The following is a 22222-nucleotide window of genomic DNA, read 5'->3' as shown; positions in this document are numbered from 1 at the left end:
TTGGAGATATAATATCAAGTCAATTCTTTCAATTTAACTCGTACAATAGAAAATGGCAAGATCAGATCGCTCAACTACAAGAGAAGTAGTTTCGTCTGGCTTCACAATCCCAATGAAGTCTTTAAGTCGTTAACCTACAGGGTCTCGAGAAGAAACCTAAGGTTAAAGGAGAATCTACTCTAGCTAAACCAACTAGTATCACACAGGAGGTGTGGGGATTAGTTTTTCCAGTTGCCAGAGTTCTCCTTTATATAGTCACTAGTGGAAAATGCAATAAAAAAGTTGCCAAGTGCTATAATATTGGAGTCTTATTTCTCAAAAAGACTGTGCCTGGGATTCCTTTAATCCTTTCAGTTATGACTGCCTTCAACAGACTGGCAATAAATACAGACAAGCTTAGTTGTTTTGCTGGATTTAATTATTAAAATAAATAAATAAATAGATTCAGCTGATTCAGCTGAATCTTCAACTAGAATCAAATATAATAATGAAGAACAAGAATTTGAATACTGATTATATTAAGAAACCCAATTCGGTGTATACTACTTCAACAAACAAAAATCACTCAAGTTCCATATTTGTTTAATCTTCTTGTTATTAAGATAAGAAAACAAAGCAAATACAAGAAAAAACAATAACAATGGATTTCCCATACAATCGATATGCTTCATAAGAGCCTCTAATATCTTCCTTTCTCCACCAGTTGGAAAAATCACTCAAGTTCCATATTTCCTCATTTCAGCTAGCTTCCTTTTCTGCATCGAAGAAGTATTTCTTCATTAGGTATCTAGATAACAGAAACAACATGAATTCATTATGGACGAATAAGTATGCATTTCACATTGTGAAAACGTAAAGAGAAGTGACCAACCTGGTTTTGGTTGTTCATGCAGGGACAACTGACTTCTTCGGCCGGTTTTACTCTTCAATCGATCCAACTTTGCTTTACCCCCAACCACCCCTGTTGAGATTAGGTCCCAGTTCAATATCATCTAAAAGTTCTTGTATGTAGTTCTACTTATACAATGTAGAATATCTGAACAAGAATCATATGAAAGGAATTCTGTAAACCATCGTATTGTTCTATATTCAAGCTGCACTAGGTATGAGGAATTAGAAATTACATTGGTTGGGATACAGGCATGCAGCTGACGACACTTCCCCATAAGAATAAAAGAAAACCCGTACAAAATAAATCTCGCAAATTTGTGCTTATTCACATTGCAGAATTCCAACTAACTTCCAAAGTCACACAATGTTGTTTAGTTAGACAATTAATAAAGTGTCTAGTTCAACCAACTTATAGATTAATGCATCTCAGTACTAACAATAGTAGCAACGTCTGCAAGACAATACTTACCAAGTGGTTATCTTTGACAAGATTTACAATTACATTACATTTTGATGCAACTCTATATCCATAGAATTATCTCTTTTCAAACTCTTTGCTATCATTTGGATACAGAAGGTAGATTAATCCATATTATTAGATCGACATGTTTTAAGAAATGTGAAAATCAAAACTTACTGCATCCAGATCAGCTTCACCAACCAACACCTCGATATCCTTTAAGGAATTGACACCCTTAAGTAACCACATCCCCATTAACAACTCTGCAACTACACCCATCTGCAACATGTAAAAATAAAAAGTTATTCTCATTAAAGGTGTCTGCTCAAATAGCCAAGTCATATTTACTACCGTAATAAAAATAAGCACCATCACATACTTCGTGATTACTATACATATAAACCCCTTCACCAGTATGGGTAGCTTCCACTTGAATAAAAAAAAAACTTCAACACCACTAAGTGCTAACTCAGATACACAAAACATCTAAAGTTCTAGATCAAACATATTCGAAAAAATAAATTAATCTTCAAATAATAACACAGGAAATTCAATCAGCAACCGAACCCCAAATCAGCAACACGCATTAACAAAAATCTAAATTTTCCATTTTTTCTATATTCCAATCAAACATAAACACAAAATAGATCTACGAAGCATATGGACTGAAAAGTCTCTTATGTAAATATGTAAACCAAACATATATATAATTCATTGACTAAACAAGAGTAAACACAAGTATACCATGTAATCAGTAGTAATGAATGTATCGTTTAACAACAGCAAGTTCAGTATCATCTCAATATCGTATGTCTATAGGTAGACTCTAGAAACCAATCTTCCGAACCCTGCATATCAAACCAACATTAAAACCAAAACAAAACCAGATCAGACCAACACATACTAATCGATCGAAAAAACACAAAAAACACCAAGAGAACACTATTAATTTGAGAAGTACGATGATAATCATGAAACTAATACCAATTTATGATGCAGTTAAACTCTTTTTTATGAAGTTGCAGGTGATTTCCTCAACCTGAAAGAAAAAAAAAACAAAAAATAGAGTTAAATATCAAGATATAATTATAGTTATTTTCAGAGTTAGATTTAGATTTAGGGATTTTGTTTCTTACACTAGGAGAAGAGATCTTCAAATTAGATTTAGGGGTTTTGATTTCACTTGAGGATTTCTCTTGTACGGGAAAATAGAAAACGAAACACCTTGCCGCATAAACGAGAGAAGAAATTAAATTTGTTAATAATATTAAAAGTCTATCAAATTTATGACACAAGAACAATATTGATATTACCCTGATGATTTCAGGAGCAAAGTCAGCATATCTTGAGTTACAATGTTTGCTTTTGATTTCTGCTGCTAATACATGGGTTTTGATTTTGAGATCGGATTTTTGATTTCTGCTGAAAGATTGGGTTGATTGGGATGATTTTGAAATAAGCTTGCGATTCATCTGGATGATTTATGATTTCATAGCATGAATAAGGTTTTGATTTTGAGATCGGATTTTTGATTTCTGCTGAAAGATTGGGTTGATTGGGATGATTTTGATATAAGCTCGCGATTCATCTGGATGATTTATGATTTCATAGCATGAATAAAATGTTGGGGTTATTGACAACAATAATGAAAATAAATTGAATAAGCACAAGTGATACTTAGCTTGATTTGCAGCAACTTGGTGTATGCATCATGACGAGTAGCATGCAGAGCAAAAATTGATAGAGGCACGTATGTGATACGTTGTTCTAAAGACAATATCACCTGCTACTTCTCTTAACAGAGAGATGTTATAGCTTCATTGGCGAGTTGCCTCCAGGATACAACTATCGTTAGCATTCCTTCTTGTAGCATACAAGAGAACGCCCTAAGAACTTGGCAGTGAAAAATGATTCAGTGAAACCACCTTTTGTTTCACTCAAAAGAAAACTCATAGAGAAAAATGGAAGAATAAAACTTGTTTTTCTCATTTTCCTCTCCTACTCTTTTTCCACCAAAAACAGAGGAGTTAATGTTGAGTTGTTTTTCTCTCAAAACATGAAAACCAAAACATGAAGGAGTGTTTTTTTTTTCTTTTTCTCTACTGAAAACATAAGAAGAGTTCTTTTTCTCCTCTACTCTCTCTTCTATCAATACTTCTCTCTGTGTACCAAAAATAAGCTGAAGAAGACGTCACTTATTTAGTGTTTTATTTCTTTTAAACAAGAGGTTTCATAAAACGAGAACAGATGTCCATGCATGCTTAAGACAATGATATAGAAAAATGTGAAAGAGGCTTCAAACACTAGAAGAAGAATAAAGTTAGTAGAAAAGGTGTGCAATGTTTTTGTCAGTTGACAAAACAGAATTCATGTGTGAAGAATGATTTATTGTATTTTTTTTCTCCATTGAATACAAATTTTTCAATTTGTTTTGCAAAGTTCCAAAAATCAGATGTCGTCACAAACGAGAAGACTCGTTATTATCAAGAATTCTTTTCTCAAAGAATGTGTGACACAATAAAACATGTACTTCGTGTTTGTAAACTTGTGTGAAAATAGGACCAATGTTTTAAGCATTCACTTGAAAACAAGTCAGGGAGCAAAAGGTTTTATGGGTCAAACCAAATTAAATTTTTAATTTTTTAAAACCAAACTTGTTTTTCCAACAATCCCCCACATGAATGATAAAACATATCGATAAAACGCGAGAAAACAGAAGGCATCAAAATTAGGCTAAGGTGTCCCAAAGATTGAACCTTAACTTAGTGAGAGGTTATCGAAACTTCTTGTTGTAACGGTGAACACAATGTCTTGAACCGCCAACAGTGAATGCAATTCAGAAATAAGAATCACACTTGATGTCTCCACCGAAAGCTGCCAAGCTCTTGCGGTTGTGCCCGTTTTGGCCGTGGGCTAAATCCCGATTTTAATGAATGTCTCTAGAGAATCAGCTCAAATTCTCATAGGAAGCGGCCCCACTTCCAACATCCACATAGGTGAGTCCATTAAGAGTGTCCCGCCACACCCCGCTTCAAACAAAGCCATGGAACCCATAAAAGATCTGAACAGATCATCCTAGATCATGCAGGTAACACTATCACACAGTTACACCATGGGGATGGACAAAGATAGTGTTGTCTCGACATCACCATAAATTAGTTGTCTCATTGAACCTTGATTTTGGAGCTCCATTCACAAGGTTGAGTTTCCTTCATGGTGATTTATTTTATGAGGTTAAGTCTCATCCCCCTCGATGTAGAGATAACTACCTTTCTTTATAAACCTTTCGTCAAAGGAACTGCAATATTATCCTTGGACCTTACAAAGTCAAGAGAGATAATGCCAGTATAAAGTAGTTGCTTCGCTATCTCGTGTTTTATCTAAAGCTAACTCTGACTCCATAGTGGATCGAGCTATACTTGTCTGTTTGTATATATTTCATGACACAGACGCACCTCCAAATGTGAATATGTACCCCATAGTGGATTTTGACTCATCCGAGTTCTACATCCAGTTGGCATCACATCACCCTTATGTCGCAGCAGGATTCTTCCCAAAAATTAAGAAAAAGTCTGAAGTGCCTCTCAAGTAGTGCAAAACTCTGTTGGGAGAATTCATGTGATCCTGCTCAGGGTTGCAAGTGTACCTGCTAAAACTACTCACAACGTAAGCAATACCAAGTCTCATACAATTAATCAATTTACATAAGACTGGTAACTACTCAAGAGTACTTAAAATTTGAGAAACACCGTCACCCTTGTTCTTTATCAAGTTAAAAGTGGGTTCACAAAGAGTAGAAGCAGGTTTAGCCTCATCGTGATTAAATTTCTTTAATATGGTTTCAGCAAAATGAGATTGGCTAAGACTATATTCATCAGACGTGTCTCTGACTTTTACCCATAAGATTACATCAATAGGGTAAGTCTTTTATATCAAGGTTCTCATTCAACATGCTTTTAGTGGTATTAATAAAAACAATGTTACTGTCTAATATGAGCATATCATCAACATGCAGGCATACAGTAACATAAGCATCATGCTCAGATTTAATGTAAACACATTTATCAAATTTATTAATCTTAAACCACTGGATATCACTACATGATCAAATATAGAAGTTTATTAATCTTAAACCTATGTTTAGGTGCTTGTTTAAAACCATATAGAAGTTTAATCAATTTGCATACTTTGTTCTCACAACAAAAACCTTTAGGTTGGTACATATAAATTTCTACATTCAATTCACCATTGCAGTCTTAACATCCATCTGATGTATATATTCAAATCATGAATTTAAGCAATAGTAATCATCATCCTAACATAAGTGATTCTAGTGATAGGTGAATTAGTGTCAAAGAAATTTATTCCTTACTTTTTGGTTATAACCTTTAGCTATAACTAGCTTTGTGTTTCTCTACAGTTTCATCTGTACCAAGGTTTACTTTTGAAGACTATTTAGGAGAACACATATCTTCCTTATAGGTTCAGTGTTCAGACTCTACCATAAGAGCCACAAAGACGGGGCTAAATTTTGTCTCAATTCTAACTCTCTTACTTCTACTAGTTCGGTCTCAACATCTTGAGACGGGGTTGACTAGTCGAAGGAACATTTAAAAGACTGTCATAGACCCTTTTTCGAGGTCCAATTCTCAAAGAAAATATATGTTCAAAAAACAAAGCATATCTATATTGCACTACAGTGTTCATACCAATGTTATCAATGTCAAATCTTATGACCATTAACCTATATGCACCAGTATGCTTAGGATAGGTTAGAAATTCACAATCCATAATCTTAGGTCAAAATTTTGATTTGCTTGGGAAGTGAAATAGCCAATACACCCCCCACATTTTAGGCATACAAGTCAAGAACACAAATATAGGTTATGCACCTTGCACAATCTTCTTGGAACACTAAAATAAATATTTATTTATTTTACACCCCCACAGTTACCGAGATTTCTCAACATGTTGTTATATTGTGTTATTTAACATACGCTGCATAATAAAATTATGGTATCCTACCAACATTATGACTTAACATGTTCATGAATTCATTTTAAAATTAGTAGCATACGAGTTTCACTTTATCTATTAATTCCTCATGTTATATTCTGCTAACAGTTCAAAGCATTACATGAACTTATTTCCAAATATTATATCTCATAGCATAGTAAGGTAGATAATAATTGGAAATTATTTTTAAAAACACAACACACATGTGGAGAATGATAATGTCCATACCTGAAATCTTTTTACCTATTTTGATTGTTGAGTTTCTCAAATAAATGCTTTCATACCTTAGTACTTTTGGTACAAGACTTACACGCTTCTTCTGGAGTACGCATTATAGCATTCCCAGTATTAACCAACCTTCTTGTTGGATCAAGTTATTGTACCTCAACATTAGATTCAAGCAATCATTAGTAGGTCACAAAATATTGGTAATTAAAACCAAATGCTTTGTGTATTCGCAAATCAATTTAAACACACAATTTTCTTCTTGCATCACAATTATTAAGCAAACATGTGATTTATGCAAATTGATGTTACACAAAACATATATGATCCAAGTAATTTTGAGCATTAAAAAGTTGATATACAACTTATCAAAATCATATTATTCCTTGACAAAGTAATACAAATTTACCTCTACAAAAGATTATTGCTCATGTCATAGGAATCGATTGCTAGCTACATGCTTAAGTTTTCATGAAAATTAAATTTCAACTAAGTATCCTCTAAGTAATCACTACTACGGGTTCTCATGATATGCTCAAATTGATATCACATCACTAATCAAACGTTGCTAGACATAATCAAGAGATTACATACATTTCACATTTTCTGGACAGACATGCACAACAATTTTCCAAATATCTTATCTCTCAAATCGCATATCCATATTAGATAAATCAAAAGGAGGTTTAAATATAAGATAAAGAACTAAATATCTTATTTAGATCAACATTTCCAAAAACTCATAGTTATGCCAGAAAGAATTAATTTTTCAGCGGAGTTTTTTCTGCCCGTCAGAAATTTCAGAAACATTTTACAGTCTTGTAAAATATGTAAAAAATACTTTTACAACTCCAAAAATCATAAGAGTTGGTGGGGTGAACAATAAATATGTCTCCTAATTGTTGTAAAAATCATTCAACAAAACTCTTCTTGAGTTAAGAGATAAATCCAAAAACTCTACAACTCAATATAACTTTAACTTTTGTTCTTTATCAGATTTTGTAAAATATTAAAAAATACTTTTACAATTCCAAAAAATACGAAATTTGGTGAGGGTATCAATCAAAATGTATACTACAACTTGGTAAAAGGATTTAACAAAATTCTTTATGAGTTAAGAGATAAACTCAAAACTCTTTAGCTCAACAAACTTTTAATTGTTATTTATTTTTTCACTAAAAGATGAACATCTTTAGTTTTTCAAAGTTAGTCAAACACCAACTATAAAAAAACCAATTAATTTAAATTATTGAAGCCAAATTCTTTATTACTCTTTCCACTAAACTTAGTAGTTTGATTGGTCAACAATATTTTTCCTTTATTGTTGTTACAAAATATAGAGTAGCATATTGTATTTAGATTGTTGGGGTTATTGACAACAATAATGAAAATAAATTGAATAAGCACAAGTGATACTTAGCTTGATTTGCAGCAACTTGGTGTATGCATCATGGCGAGTAGCATGCAGAGCAAAAATTGATAGAGGCACGTATGTGATACGCTGTCCTAAAGACAATATCGCCTGCTACTTATCTTAACAGAGAGATGCTATAGCTTCATTGGCGAGTTGCCTCCAGGATACAACTATCGTTAACATTCCTTCTTGTAGCATACAAGAGAACGCCCTAAGAACTTGGCAGTGAAAAACGATTCAGTGAAACCACCTTGTTTCACTCAAAATAAAACTCATAGAGAAAAATGGAAGAATAAAACTTGTTTTTCTCATTTTCCTCTCCTACTCTTTTTCCACCAAAAACATAAGAGTTAATGTTGAGCTGTTTTTCTCTCAAAACTTGAAGGAGATCATTTTTTTTTTGTTTTTCTCTTTCTCTACTGAAAACATAAGAAGAGTTCTTTTTCTCCTCTACTCTCTCTTCTACCAATACTTCTCTCTGTGTACCAAAAATAAGCTGAAGAAGAAGTCACTTATTTAGTGTTTTATTTCTTTTAAACAAGAGGTTTCATAAAACGAGAACATATGTCCATGCATGCTTAAGACAATGATATAGAAAAATGTGAAAGAGGCTTCAAACACTAGAAGACGAATAAAGTTAGTAGAAAAGGTGTGCAATGTTTTTGTCAGTTGACAAAACAGAATTCATGTGTGAAGAATGATTTATTGTATTTTTTTTTTCTCCATTGAATACAAATTTTTTACTTTGTTTTGCAAAGTTCCAAAAATCAGATGTCGTCACAAACGAGAAGACTCGTTATTATCAAGAATTATTTTCTCAAAGAATGTGTGACACAATAAAACATGTACTTCGTGTTTGTAAACTTGTGTTAAAATAGGACCAATGTTTTAAGCATTCACTTGAAACATAAGTCAGGGAGCAAAAGGTTTTACGGGTTAAACCAAATTAAATTTTTAATTGTTTAAAACCAAACTTGTTTTTCCAACATAAAATTTAAAGAAGAGAGCTCTGAGAGAGACAGAAGATTGTTTGGGTAGAAGAGGCGGAGATAAAAATGAACGAATTGAACTCTATGATCATGTAAAAGGAGATCCATATTTTTTACTAAAATACCCTCCAATATTACGTCTTCCGCAACAGCTCGATTCACTTTTCCAGGTGAAACGTCTTCCTATGGAAGCCCAATCCATTAAGAGAACCCTTGGTAGACGTTTTTGTAAAGCCCAAGCAGACTAAAAAAACTCATTTTCCACTAGTGAGTTTTCAAATCAGGGTTTGCAATCAATGTTAGCTTAGTAACAAAGCATTCAATATTCACGGTTAGATGAAAACCTGATTAGATACAAGCTAATATCTTTCAACTGTTGTATCGAAACTTAGCTTGTCATACACAAATGAAATGTATTTCATTTAGGTTTGAGTAACCGTACCTAAAAGTGTACACTTAGTTGGTTCACAAATAGTTAACCAATGGTTAGCCATAAAAGCACTTTCATATTAACCATATTTATCTTCTTCACAACTAGTTCAAATGACTTCAAAAGAACTAGTTGAAGATTTGTTCAATTGCTTAGGTCTTTATACATAGACACAATTGAAACAAAATCGGTTTAATTCATTTGAATCAATTCATGAACAATATAGACACGGTTTGCAAAGATTCCATTCCTTATAATTTATTGTTTAAGTTCATGAACTACCGATTTGAGAAAATAACCAGCTTGGGTACGCGTACGGGTATGCATACCTTAGAAACAAGATTGAGTTGGTTTAGGTTTCCAAACTCAGCAGAATTTTTCGGGTAGAAAAGTTCCGCCAGTACGCGTACGGGTACGCGTACCTAAGGTGACTGGTTTACTAGTTTGTAAACTACAAGCTCAGCAGAATTTTCCGAGAGGAAAAGTTCCGCCAGTACGCGTACCCAACCTGTCTCCTTTACCAATTCCGTATGCACACATATGCACACACTTGGTTTCCGGTACATGGATTTATACACTAATGTGCGAACACACTATATATGCTTATATCCATAGATGGTTACATAACCTCAACTCTACATTTAAATCATTGAAACATTCTTCTATAATGTTATAATAGTCGTTATTCACAACTATCGTCATCAAAGCAATTTTCAAGAGATTGAAACGTCATCATGACTTTCGTCACGGGTAAAGATGAAAATGGTTAAAGCGAAAGCTTACCAACACATATTTCGATAAATAGATAGGCGAGATAAACTCGGCTCGAAATAGCAAATGTGTATGTACGAAAACTATCATACTTATATGACTTTTGTCTAAAGAGTAGGAGATAGAGTATATAGACTTTTGAGTGATAGACAAGTTCAGGTATCCACATACCTTTTAGGCGTATGAAGTTCCATTGGTTCCTTGAGTAGTTCTTCGTCTTCGTAAGATGATCGTCGTGGAGTCTGGAGCTCAACTACACTTAACTATCCTAGTCCGAGACTTAGCTATAAGTAGACTAGAAATCAAGACATATAGTTTTGACAACTAAATTTGACAAACAAGCTTGAGGTATCAACGCTTGCGAGTTCGACCGAGCAATGCTCTAACACATGAAATCATAGTTGTCAGGGGTGTGCATAAAATCCGGAACCGCGGATTTCATCTGCAACCGTCCGTAAAATTGCGGATGAAAACCAATCTGCAAGAGTCTATGGGCCGGACACGGGTAAGTTCTCAAATCCGCAAGGTTTAGCGGTTTGGTTGCGGTTGGTTTTGTAGATCCGCGGATTCACCCGCACCATTATGATTATCAAAGATTCTTCTTTGACAGGTCCTGTATCCTTTCTTATTCTGATACCTAAGGCAGACCCTTGTGAGTTTGAGACTTGCGACCATAGCAGAATGGAGAAAAAACTGAAGACCTTCTTATGTAATCTTAGTACTAAGAATCGATATATTTAACCTTTGAAAAGCAATTCAGTTTTCGAATACCGCCTAAATCTCTCAAATCCACCTCTTATACAGAGCTATAATCCGGTAACAGCGACAAAACGAGTTCCTTTGTCCATGGATGGAAGGGAATTTCCTTTAGGATGAGAATCACCACATCATTAATGGCATCAGTAACTACATTAACTGATTGCATCCAGGCACGACACTAGTGATGGCAAAGAAAGGTGTTCCTTTACTAAGCAAAAACAACATGAGGGGTGATCAGTTGGTCCATGTACAAGTTGAAATACCAAAGAAATTGAATAACAATGAAAGGAGGCTAATCGAAGAGCTTGCTGATCTTAACAAATCCAAAACCCTGAATGCTAAAAGGTAGTTATGGGGTTATATAACTTTCTTCATCTTTCTTCTGTTAGCTAGATAAATACGTTTTTATTTGAGACTCTTATAGATTTTTCACTTTTATAGCAGTAGGACATTATCTTGGGAATTTTCAATCCATAACTATATTCATGCTAATACAAATAGGTGGTTTACCATAACTTAGTGATAAAATTGCAAGTTTCTTGATTTTTTGCTGATACCTGACTTGTGAGTTTTACACGGAAATGTTCTCAGTTAGTATCACATTGTCCAGTGAATAACATATTTGGTACGCGAAACTGAGTCGGACTTTCTAACAATTAGACAATTAAATTTTTATCTATTCTAAAGATGGAATAATACTGCCCATCCATCAGGGTAACGTATAATCATCATGATTAGATTAGGTTTTTTCTTATTTTTTTTCCTTTTTTTTAATAACCCGACTAAATCCGCGGTTAATCCGCATCCGACCCGTATCATCCGCTGATCCGCGGATGTTAAATCCGCGGGTGATTGGGACGGACATGGTTTGATTTTCCAAATCCGCAACTTTGACGGATTGGACGCAGGTGACCCCTAATCCGCATCCGTCCGTCCGTTTCACACCCCTAATAGTTGTCTTGCTTTACGACTCTGTAATTCGCCTCCAAGTACCTGACCATCTCCTCTTGTGTCATAGTTATAGGTTCTTCTTCTTTTTCTCCCGAATCTTCCATTGCTCCTTTGGTATTCTGCTTGGCGTTGGCTATCCTCAAAAGTTTCCTCAGTTCTTGCTTTCTGCGGACGTGGTCCTCTAACTCCTTCTGCATCTCTTTCAGAGAGGGCTGTATGGGTGGTGTGTCCTCGCCTCCCTGCTGTTTGCTTTTCTCGTGTGGAGCGTTCGGTCTCCTCACCTGTATGATTGGTTCCGACACTATCCACACTCTCTCACTTTCTGGATTAAGTGGCGGGTTATTTGGTTGGTTCTCTACCGCGCCTGAGCTAACGCCTCCTAGGTGTGTCATGGTGAGCTAGGCACGAGCCTCCGGGTGTGGTCGCCAAATGTTGAGGGGTGATTTTAATTTTGGTTCTACCCGCTCTAGTCTCACCAAGTGACCTTATTTTTCTAGGAATAGTAAGAGAGAGAGAGTTGTCTTTCCATTGTACCTTGTCCTTCCTTATATAGACTTTCCAAAAAGTCCCTCTTTTTCTGACATCATGATACATGTCCTAACCTCTCTTAATTACTCCTAATGCCACTCCTTAATATAACCTTCTCCTTATTCGTTAATTCCTTCCTTGTCTTTCTTCTCCCATGGGTATTTTCTCATTTGGGTTTGGGTTTAGTCCCAAGTCCCCACACCTCATGTTAGGCTTACCTCCCTTCTTAGGGGGCACCCCTGGCTCGTTAAGGGGCGTTATTTTTCATGTATCAACAAGTATTTATAGAGATAAAATTTATAGTCGTTGGATGAGAAACTGATGAGAGATGATCAAATCGACGAACGATAACAAAACTGGCGGTAGCATTGTTCAGACCTTCGAACGATTAGCTAACAATCGAGCGATGGACTCTCTATCGCTCGATAAGAATTCTATCGTGAATGTCTAAGAAATATTGTCGTGTATGTCTAAGTGGTATATTTGATACTTTAACATATACTTTTGCCACTTTGTTGTATCCATACTGGGTGCTAAAATGGCAAACTATAGAGTTTGACATGCCCATGGAAATATGCCTTGGATAAGACAATATCACACGAGCCTTCGGTGCGGCCAAATCCAGAATTTCCAGCGCCAAAGGCAACGGTTGAGCCCATGAGTCCCGGTACACATGAACATGAATAAATAAAATATATTGTCTGAGGGTATTTTGGTCATGCAACAGCAAGTTATCTGTTTTTTTTTTTTCGTTTTGATTTCGAAAAGCCGAGGAAGTTTATTTTCTTTTTGGTAGTTTTCCTCCCCTCTCTCTGTCTCTCTCTATAATCAGTTTTCCAGATTCTTTTATTTAATTCATTTCTATATACCAATTCGGTAATCTTCGTATTTTTATCTTCAATCTCACTTTCCCTCCTCCCTTGTTTTCCTTGAAAAGCCCTGTTCATTTCAGATCTAAATATTCACCCAAAATACCATTTTATTAAAGATCCAGAAAGGAGGTCTGTACTTTTGCTCCGGCCATTATTCCGTCAACTTGCCGGTGATATTGTCGGTGTACTGTTTGTTTGACTTCGGTTTATTTGCAGATTGCAAAGTTAAGTCAATCTAGGGTTTTATTAAATCTGAAAAAACGTATTTAAGTATAGGGTTTCAATTGGTTTGGGTTAAATTGCTATCATGCCGCGAAGTTCTCGACACAAACAACATAAACAATCGAAACATAGTTCAAAGGATGTTAGAGAAAGGTCTGATTCTGAAGAAGATGTGAACTTAAAAAGTAGGAATGGTGGGGACGATAATATGGTTAGGGTTTCTAGGGATATGGCCTCAGGAGAAAAACGAAGACATTCCCAAGATGGTAATGTTGATTTTTCTGAAGATTATGTTGCTTCAAAGAGACGAAAGGAAGGGGTTGATTTGACTGATAATAGTGATCGGTGGAAGGGTGTTGAAGAAGATAGACGGAAGAAAGAGAAAATTGATCCAGAAACATTTACCAAAATTAAGGCCTTAGTAGATTCAAGTAGTCACAAGTCCAGTAGGAGAAATGAGAGTTTGAAGAAAGAGAACAATGCAGTAATTGAGAGTGATGAAGTTCAGAAAATTGGATGTATTAAAACTGAAATCAAGTATAAGTCGGAAAAGGATTCACGTAGGAAAGAAGTTTATGAGTATAAAGAAGGAAAAGAAAGAGGGGCAGATAAGGAAAGGAAAGTTAGAGACTCGAAGAAGGAAATTTTAATTGATGCTGTACCAGGAAGAGGCAGTGAAGACGGTGAATCGGGAAGGAAACGTGGATCTCAGTCACTGCATGTTGAAGAAGTACGATCGAGAAAGCGAGAGGTAGAAACTGATGGTAAGTTCAATTGTCTTGTTGTTTTCTTTATGTGGTTACTTTTTGTTGTTAATTGGATCCGCACATAGGATGCATCATTTAGCAAGCAAAACGAAACCGTCAGTCTTGTAGGAACGGATGGAGATGCATTTGTTTGGAAGATATGTTCATTGTCCATTTTGTAAGAGTATTGTGTTGTAAACTCACAGAATTGTACATAACTTATATCTCAAGTTAGCAGTTAGCACATACCCAATTTGTTGTTCAAGTGGTTAGGACATTGTAACATTTGTTATTGTGTTAGGTTGTTTGTCTTAGATTAGAAGAATATTGAGAGATTAAGAAATTCTAGAGAGATTTAGAAATTCTGGTGCGAGTTGAAATGATTTTGAAGTTGGGTATTCATAGAGGGGAAATTTCTAGTTGTTGGATGATACAAGTTTCCAGCATTGAGATCTACATCCAAGGTATCCTGTATGGTAAATTGGTGGGCTAGGCAAATCATTACCTATAGTTCTTTATTTTTTTTTGATTAAACTGGTAGTATATTAAAAAGTCAGCGTTTACATTGGCTATACATACTAACTTAGTATCTCTTCTGATTATCATGATCAGAATTTTCTCTAAATTATTTTGCAAGCTTATCTGCAATATCTACATCTATTAACAAAAAAAAAAAATAATCAGTTCCCAGGAACCAACAAGTAATTGATTAGATGTCTTGTATAATCGACTTTGCTCTCCTCGAGACCCGGTTACTTCTGTTATGAAAAGCATCTATGATCCCTTTACCATCACCAAGAGATAGGGACTTCTTGCTTTCCCTCTCCTCAGCCCAGTTTACAGCATGCTTGAAGCTGATTGCTTTTGTGACATGTGCACTTGTTATTTTCCCTGAAGCACAAAGATTCCACCCAGCTGACCTTATGCGAGTGAACTATACCAATACCATATATACTTATGATGCGCTTAGGTGCCATTCCAATTATTGTTACTTTTTCGTATATACTGTTGAAAACGTTCACCTGTAGATGTCTTTGTTCTAGCTGCCAAGAACCTTGTTATTGTTTGTGTAGCAATGCACCCACCTAAAATATATTCATGTCCTCACTCCTGTATGTTTTAGTGGCCGTAACTCGCTTTCTTTTACTAGCATCCATGTGTAAGTACGCTGTTACATAGTAAATGGACTATCATTTGACGTAGAAAAACAAATTACACTAGAACTTAAATTAAGTCATTTTGTACATAACTGAACCTTTTTTCATTGTAAGCTCCATGCCTATCTTAAGAGGAAGTGACTTGGATGTGATTGCAACATTCTCAACGTTGGTTATTCAAAGCTACATATTATATTGGTTGCTGGTAACTTGAATGCGCATACCGTAAATAATCAAGTATTCTAATTAAAGTTGATAATTTGGTATGTGCTGCTTCTGAGGCTACTTCATGCAACCTGATTATTTATTACAGAGGACTTTGATTTTATTTGGATTTGTTAGTATAACATGATTAAGAGTGAAGTGCATCTTTTACGCTATGTACTATACCATTAGAGGGATAATTTGCTTAGAACTTTCCTTTCCCTCGCATGGATTTAAACAGCCATGTGTATATTCCTAAAATTGTGGACTCCTATATGGGTAATTAGAATAAGCCAGAAAAATTAGTGATTCGCTAAGACACTCAGAGCTCATTCCTTAAATACATAAAAATAGTATGACCATAACCATTTATCTAAAATCTACCCATTTCAACTTATAGTAATATGTATCAAACTAAACAGCTTCTCTGAGATAGACTAAGAGCTGTAGCTGTGCAGCACATAAGAAAATGCATACATGAATGAAGGAAGTTAAGTCTAGTCTCTAGGAATTGGAAATCACTTTGTCTATCTGAGACTATTTTGTTGAAGTTCTTGAGGTATGCAAATTTATTTGAGTTTTCTGGTCGCTTTACTAGTAATTGTGTACGTCTCTTGTGTGTGAATAATTTTTCGCCCCAAAACAATGGCTCGCTTTATTTGTTTAGTATATGTTTGGAAAGCAGATCATGCGTAGAGTTGGATTAGCCAATAAATACTTGAATGAGTTGATCTTATTTGAGCTTTGTGGGTGTGTAAATATTTAGAAAGAAGAATTCCCCAGATTTTTTCGGCCAAATTTTGGTTTATCCGTAGTCAATGTTTTAGTAAAGATTAAGATGGACTGTTTTTGTAGAACAGTCAATAGATCAATAGTATGAACTGTTCATTGGAGAAGAATTTCTGTATCAATCAGTTTGCAATTGTAGCTATGTACATTAATGGCAGCCCCTTGTGGTCTAGTAGTTCTTATGAAGTTCATGGTGGGGACCGTTGAAAATATGGATTGGGTTTCATATAGACTCTAGTTTTTGTTTCACTCTAGCTCTTTTTTCGTGATTTTTTATATTCTGTGCATCATTTAACATGAGGCGTGTCTGTATATTGGCCCCTCGCAGCCTTTGAAAAGAGATTCTTGATTTTATTTCATTTTTGCAGATCGTGAATTATACCTTACTTATACTATATTAAGATATCTTCAATCTTTTAAATGTTATTGTTGTGCCCATTATGTGTTAGCTCAAAGACCATAACAAATTGTAGGCACTCCATTTTTTTTAAATGCGGTTATGTAGTAAAGGTAGTTGGGAATAGTACCTCTTTGCCAGTTTTCGTAAATCTTTTTGTCTCTCTGACTCTTGTTGACGTGTTATATGTCAAAAAGAGTGGTAAAAGCATAGATTTTTTTTTTGAGGAATGGTTTGGAACCTTAAGTTTTCTTATTTAAATATGTGCCATTGTGTTCATATGTTTTGTTATGTTCTCTAATCAGACTGGCAAGTACAAGATGATGTACGCAATCCTGACTTAGAAAAGGAATATGACAAGCGGGTTAGGAGACGGAGAGATGGCTCTGTTGACAAGGATAAATATCAAGATGATATAAGTGAGTGTAACAATAAATATTTTTCCTCAAAGGATGATCGCACTAAGAGTGGGCAGGATAAAGACGAAAGGTCTGGCAGGGATAAGTCCAAAGATGATCTATATAGAGATAAGTATCGAGAAGATGTTAACCGGGACCACAGACGAGATGATAAATACAGAGATGACCTCTCCTCAAGGGATCACAGTGACAGATATGACACTAGACATTTCAGGGACGACAGTAAGACTGAAGAAAATCGAATCAAAAGGTCTAGGCCACATGACCCTGAACCTGATGGAAGCTCGCATCACGATGAAGTAGGCATCAAATATAAAGATGTCAAGGAGAAGAAAAGAATCATGAAGGAAAACGAGGGTCACCATGGCATCAAATCTCCCAACTCTGTGGAGCGTCGTGCAGACATGGAGAAAAAACCTTCGAGTGGTAGCAGATTATCATCTGTTGCTGAGAGAGGAAGGTCTCAATCACGTCATCTTGATGTAGATTTTAATGTTAGCACTAGTAAATGGAATACATCCCCCAGTTCTAATGTTCATGCTGTGAAAGATCAATACAGGTAATGTTGATTCTCTTTATTGTAGCATATGTTTTCAAAATCAGTACATTACTATTGTTGTCAGAAAAAAGTACTTTTTGAAACTCGTCTATGCGGATACAGTTTTTGTTTACTTTTCTGCATCATTAATTCTAATTCTGGTATTGAAACTCGTCTATGCGGGTACAGTTTTTGTTTTCTTTTCTGCATCATTAACTGTAATTCTGGTATATTTGGCTATTAAGGTTTCAATCCCTGTAAATGTTTCTATTATTGTTGTGTCCTTAGATATAACGCAAAGCAAGCAGAATCAAAGTATAGGGACACTGTATCTGAGGAAAGATTTCGTACAAATGTTGCATCTTCAAGAGATCTTACCGGTCCTTCTGGAGCTTTGGAGAGGACATCTGAGCGTATTTCTTTGGAGAAACCCATTCAGAAGGATGAAAACTATGTGCGTCAGATGCCTAATGAGAGGCCTCGAAGATCTGATGCACTGCCATCGCCCAAGCTTATTATAGAGAAATCTCCCTCATCATCAAGTTATGATTGTAGATATTCAAACAAATCTACTTTGAGGAGGAGCTTGGATGTTGAAGAAGCGGGAGGGAGAAGTATTGGTGCAAAGGACGTTAGGGATCTTTCTGCTAACGAGGAGAGGAGAATTCGGGATTTGCCTTCAGAGAAACCATCAGTTGATGATTTTTCTCAACCAGATGGAGATACATCATCAGTTAATAGATCAGGCCACTTCCTGGGAAACCCATCATCTTCTCTTCTTCCGCCACCACCACCTTCACTCAGGACTGTTGTTGTTAGCCCTTCAGTAATGGAGGAAGATAGTAGAGGGAAGCTCAATAACCGCTATAGGAGGTATGGTGATCCCAATGCTGGGAGGGGACTGGGAAACGCTTGGAAAGGGTTGCCAAGTTGGCCTTCGCCAGTAACAAATGGTTTCATTCCATATCCACATGGCCCACCTCCTGGAAGGTTTCATCCATTGATGCAGCAGTTTCCTGCACATTTCTTTGGGGTTAGACCTGCTATGGATTTAAACCATTCGGGTCTTCCATATATTCCTGATGTGGATAGGTTTTCCAGCCATGGGCGTTCATATGTGTGGAGGAATCCGGATGGGCCATTCCCTTCTCATCTGCAAGGATGGGATGGAAGTAACAGGGTTTTGGGGGATGAGGCTCAGATGTACGGGATGCCAGATTGGGATCAGAATAGGCACCCATTAGGTAGCCGAGGGTGGGAGACAAATGCAGAACTGGGTAAGGGACAAAAAATCAGCGTTAACATGGAGCTGCCGTCAGCAGCATCCCAGAAAGAGGATCATCCACAACTAGTCTCATCAGAAGCATCTGCCGGACCTTCAGATCAGCAGCCTCAAAATGAGAGTAATCGTCCTGGTTCTTTTCAGGAGGAAAGCATTGAGGTTAATGAATTTAACGCACATGCAAAAAATGTCTCTCCTGAAGTTCCCCGGTCAATTCGTAATGTAGCAGATGAAGGTGCTCCTCAGTTTTGTGGTGTTTATCTCTGTAAGCTTGATACATCAGTAGATCTTTGCCATCCTGAGTTGTATGATAATTGCATTAGCTTGTTGGAGGACAAAGGTGCTTCTGTCAGTAATGATACTGAAGGGCATGATTATATGGAGGTAGGATATTATATGAAAATTCTCTCTTTCTCTATACTGTCTTTAGCCTCTTTTATTGTTGAAATTATATGGAGGTAGAATATTATATGAAAATTCTCTCTTTAGCCTCTGTTATTTTTGAAATTGACGTGGGGGGAGTTTGATTCTCTTTTATTCTTTTTCGTGTCACAGGAGCGTGTTCAATCAGGTGTGAGGATCTCCAATGCCATTAAGAGTGCTTCATTCTTCTCCAAGATCGATGAATCTATCTTTCAGGTATTATCATTCATGATTTATCCAAATTATTTTTGTTTGAATATGCTTAAATTCACATCAATTCAAGTTTTAACTTACTGATAGAATAAAAAATGTGTGCTAGTCATCGTTTTGTTTAGGTTGCGATGGTTTTTTTTGCTTTGATGGACAGAATCTAAATAAACTTCTTAGTTAATGTGTTTCTTAGAATGTAGGGCATTCATGGCAGCTGCATAGACAATTCTATTTTTATCTTTTTTTTTTCAATGCCAGTGGTCTTTAACTCCTAAAGGTTACATAGGTAGCGTTTGCTTAACTGTAACTTTACTGCTGAAATTTTATGGTCTCTTGACACTTGAATCTAAGACGTGGATTTTGACTGATTTTTTTGCTTCACGTGTCAAAGTTGGACTTCAGATAAAGCCTTATTCGCTGTTAAGTGATTTTACTTATAAACATTTCAGCTGGTATATTCTTTTTATCAGGTTTCCCCTATGATTGGCAGACTTAAATATGTAATTCCAAATTTCAAACTCAAAAATTCTGAAAATTAATGAACAGGGGCTTGTTCCTCATTAGAGAACAGATTAGTAAACTTTTTATGCAAACCTTGGTGTGAAAAATAAGGAGTTACAGACGGCATCCGTGTAATGTTTCTACCATGTCTCATTCTTTCCATGTAAAAGTTTATGTAGTGTTTTATACACATTCCAGTGATGTCAAAAGTAATCACAGTAGTCTTGCTGATGACTGAGATCATTTATTTTCAGAGAGCGATAGGCTTTTACAGGAAGCAGGCTGATGAGATGAAAGTCATACAGCGATGTACTCCATTCCCCACATTGAAAGATTTGGAAGACCCAACTTATGTGAGGGAGAAACTAGAGCAAATTCCAACCACTGATGAGGAGGAAGATCTAACTGCTGAAGGGGAGAATCTCGAGCATATTCCTACCAATGAAGAGGAAGAACTCAAGCTGGTTTCGGCCATGGAAGCGAAAGTACCTGAGTCGGTTTCAACTACTGATCAAGTACAACTTGAACCTGTTCCATTTATGAAGCTGGAGAAACTCGAGACTGTTCCAACTATTGACAATGGGGAACTCCAGCCGGTTCCAAACACTGGTCATGATATGTTAGAGCCAATTTCAGCTTCTCTAGAGGAGAATGTTAATCTAGTTACAATTACCGAAGAAAAGAAACGTCAGCCAAGAGGAAGTTGTACGGCTGATGAAGAAATGCAAGAACCAGGTTCAGCTTTCGGTTTTGAGAGTCTGGAACCTGGTGTAGCTTCTGATCAGGACATGATGGAGCTACTTCCGACTCCCAAGCTGGATAAATCTGAGAAACATACACCGAATCTCAATCTGGAGAATCTTGAGGACCAAGTACTGGCTCCCAAACAAGAGAAACTGGAGGTGGCAATATCAGAGTCGGCAGAGGAGATGGGTCCAACATCTTTTCAGGATATAATGGAAGAGGAACCTTCAACTTGCGACCCGAATATGGAGCCATGTGCAGTTCTTGTTAAGAAAGAACAAGAGCCAGATACAACTTCAATCCAGGAGACAGCAGAGCCCATTCTCGAGAAAGCAAAGGAGGAGGTGGTGGTGTCGGATCGTTCATCTATTCATGGACAATCTTCACTGGCTACTACAGAATATCCATTCATCGAAGAGGAGATCGTTAGGGTAAGCAGCTGCGAAGGAAGTCATGTTCCATTGGAACAAAAGTCATTTACAAATGCTAATTGTGGTTCTCCTTCCACAGGGTTTATTGCTGGTTCTTCAGAGGGTTGTGAGAGTCCATTGATGCCAGAGTCCATTGAATGTAGGTTAGTAAGTCTAAGTCGGATACATAATTTTTCTGAAAATACACATTGAAACCTATTCAGCTCTGTTCTTAGAAATCAATTCTCATTCAGAACTGTCTGTGCTTCCTTATTCGTTCATCTATTTTGCTGATGAAATCACCCAACCATGTCTGTGTTGTTTTCCTTTCTGCAAATTAAATGGTATAGTCTGAGCTTTTTGTCATGAGCAGTTTCGTGATACTTGCCGGCCAGTCTTGCAAGACTTGTCAGTTATGATTGATTATGGATTTCTGCTTCATGCTCGCCTCATTGTTCCTGGCAGGTGAGTCTTTCAAACTTTATTTTATTTTCGTAAGAGATGTACACATCCAATCCTAAAGCGAATAAGACTCTTGGAAGGAGAAAGTAGAGCATAAAAAAGATACTCTCTCGGTCCTAGTTTAGATGCCAAAATAGGATTTTGCACAAAGATTAAGAAACACAAAAAGAAAAGTTTTTTTCCCACAATTACCCTAGGTTGGTATTTAATATTCCCATTTTTTAGATGTCTAGGTTTTTGTTGTTTAGTTGGAAAAAATCAAATTAGAAGAAATATATAGAGAGAAGTATTTAAGAGTGTGACTTGAAAATTGAAATACACAATTCTCCAAATTATGGCATGATTCCGAGTTAGGGGCAAATCAGGATAAAAGGTGGAAAAATATGAAGTATAACAAGTATTCTAGGACAAA

The 22222-nt window shown here is 36.1% G+C and overlaps 1 protein-coding gene across 2 annotated transcripts; it reads left to right on the top strand.

The window, feature by feature from the left end:
• The first annotated feature begins 13216 nt into the window (after positions 1–13216).
• LOC113299215 lies at positions 13217–21714 on the top strand. Of its 2 annotated transcripts, XM_026548198.1 has the most exons (6): positions 13217–14292; positions 17127–17799; positions 18067–19444; positions 19616–19699; positions 20449–21369; positions 21449–21621. In XM_026548198.1, the coding sequence occupies exons 1-6, from the start codon at positions 13614–13616 to the stop codon at positions 21488–21490; spliced, it is 3777 nt and encodes a 1258-aa protein (XP_026403983.1). In that variant the 5' UTR covers positions 13217–13613; the 3' UTR covers positions 21491–21621. The 2 variants fall into 2 exon arrangements, with proteins under 2 accessions (XP_026403983.1, XP_026403982.1); XM_026548197.1 differs by having other exon boundaries at positions 20449–21714.
• Positions 21715–22222: the final 508 nt, after the last annotated feature.

The sequence above is a fragment of the Papaver somniferum genome, chromosome 7 (assembly GCF_003573695.1).
Source record: "Papaver somniferum cultivar HN1 chromosome 7, ASM357369v1, whole genome shotgun sequence".
Taxonomy (NCBI): domain Eukaryota; kingdom Viridiplantae; phylum Streptophyta; class Magnoliopsida; order Ranunculales; family Papaveraceae; genus Papaver; species Papaver somniferum.
The sequence above is the reverse complement of the archived record's forward strand: the minus strand, read 5'-3'. Positions and strand labels throughout refer to the sequence as shown.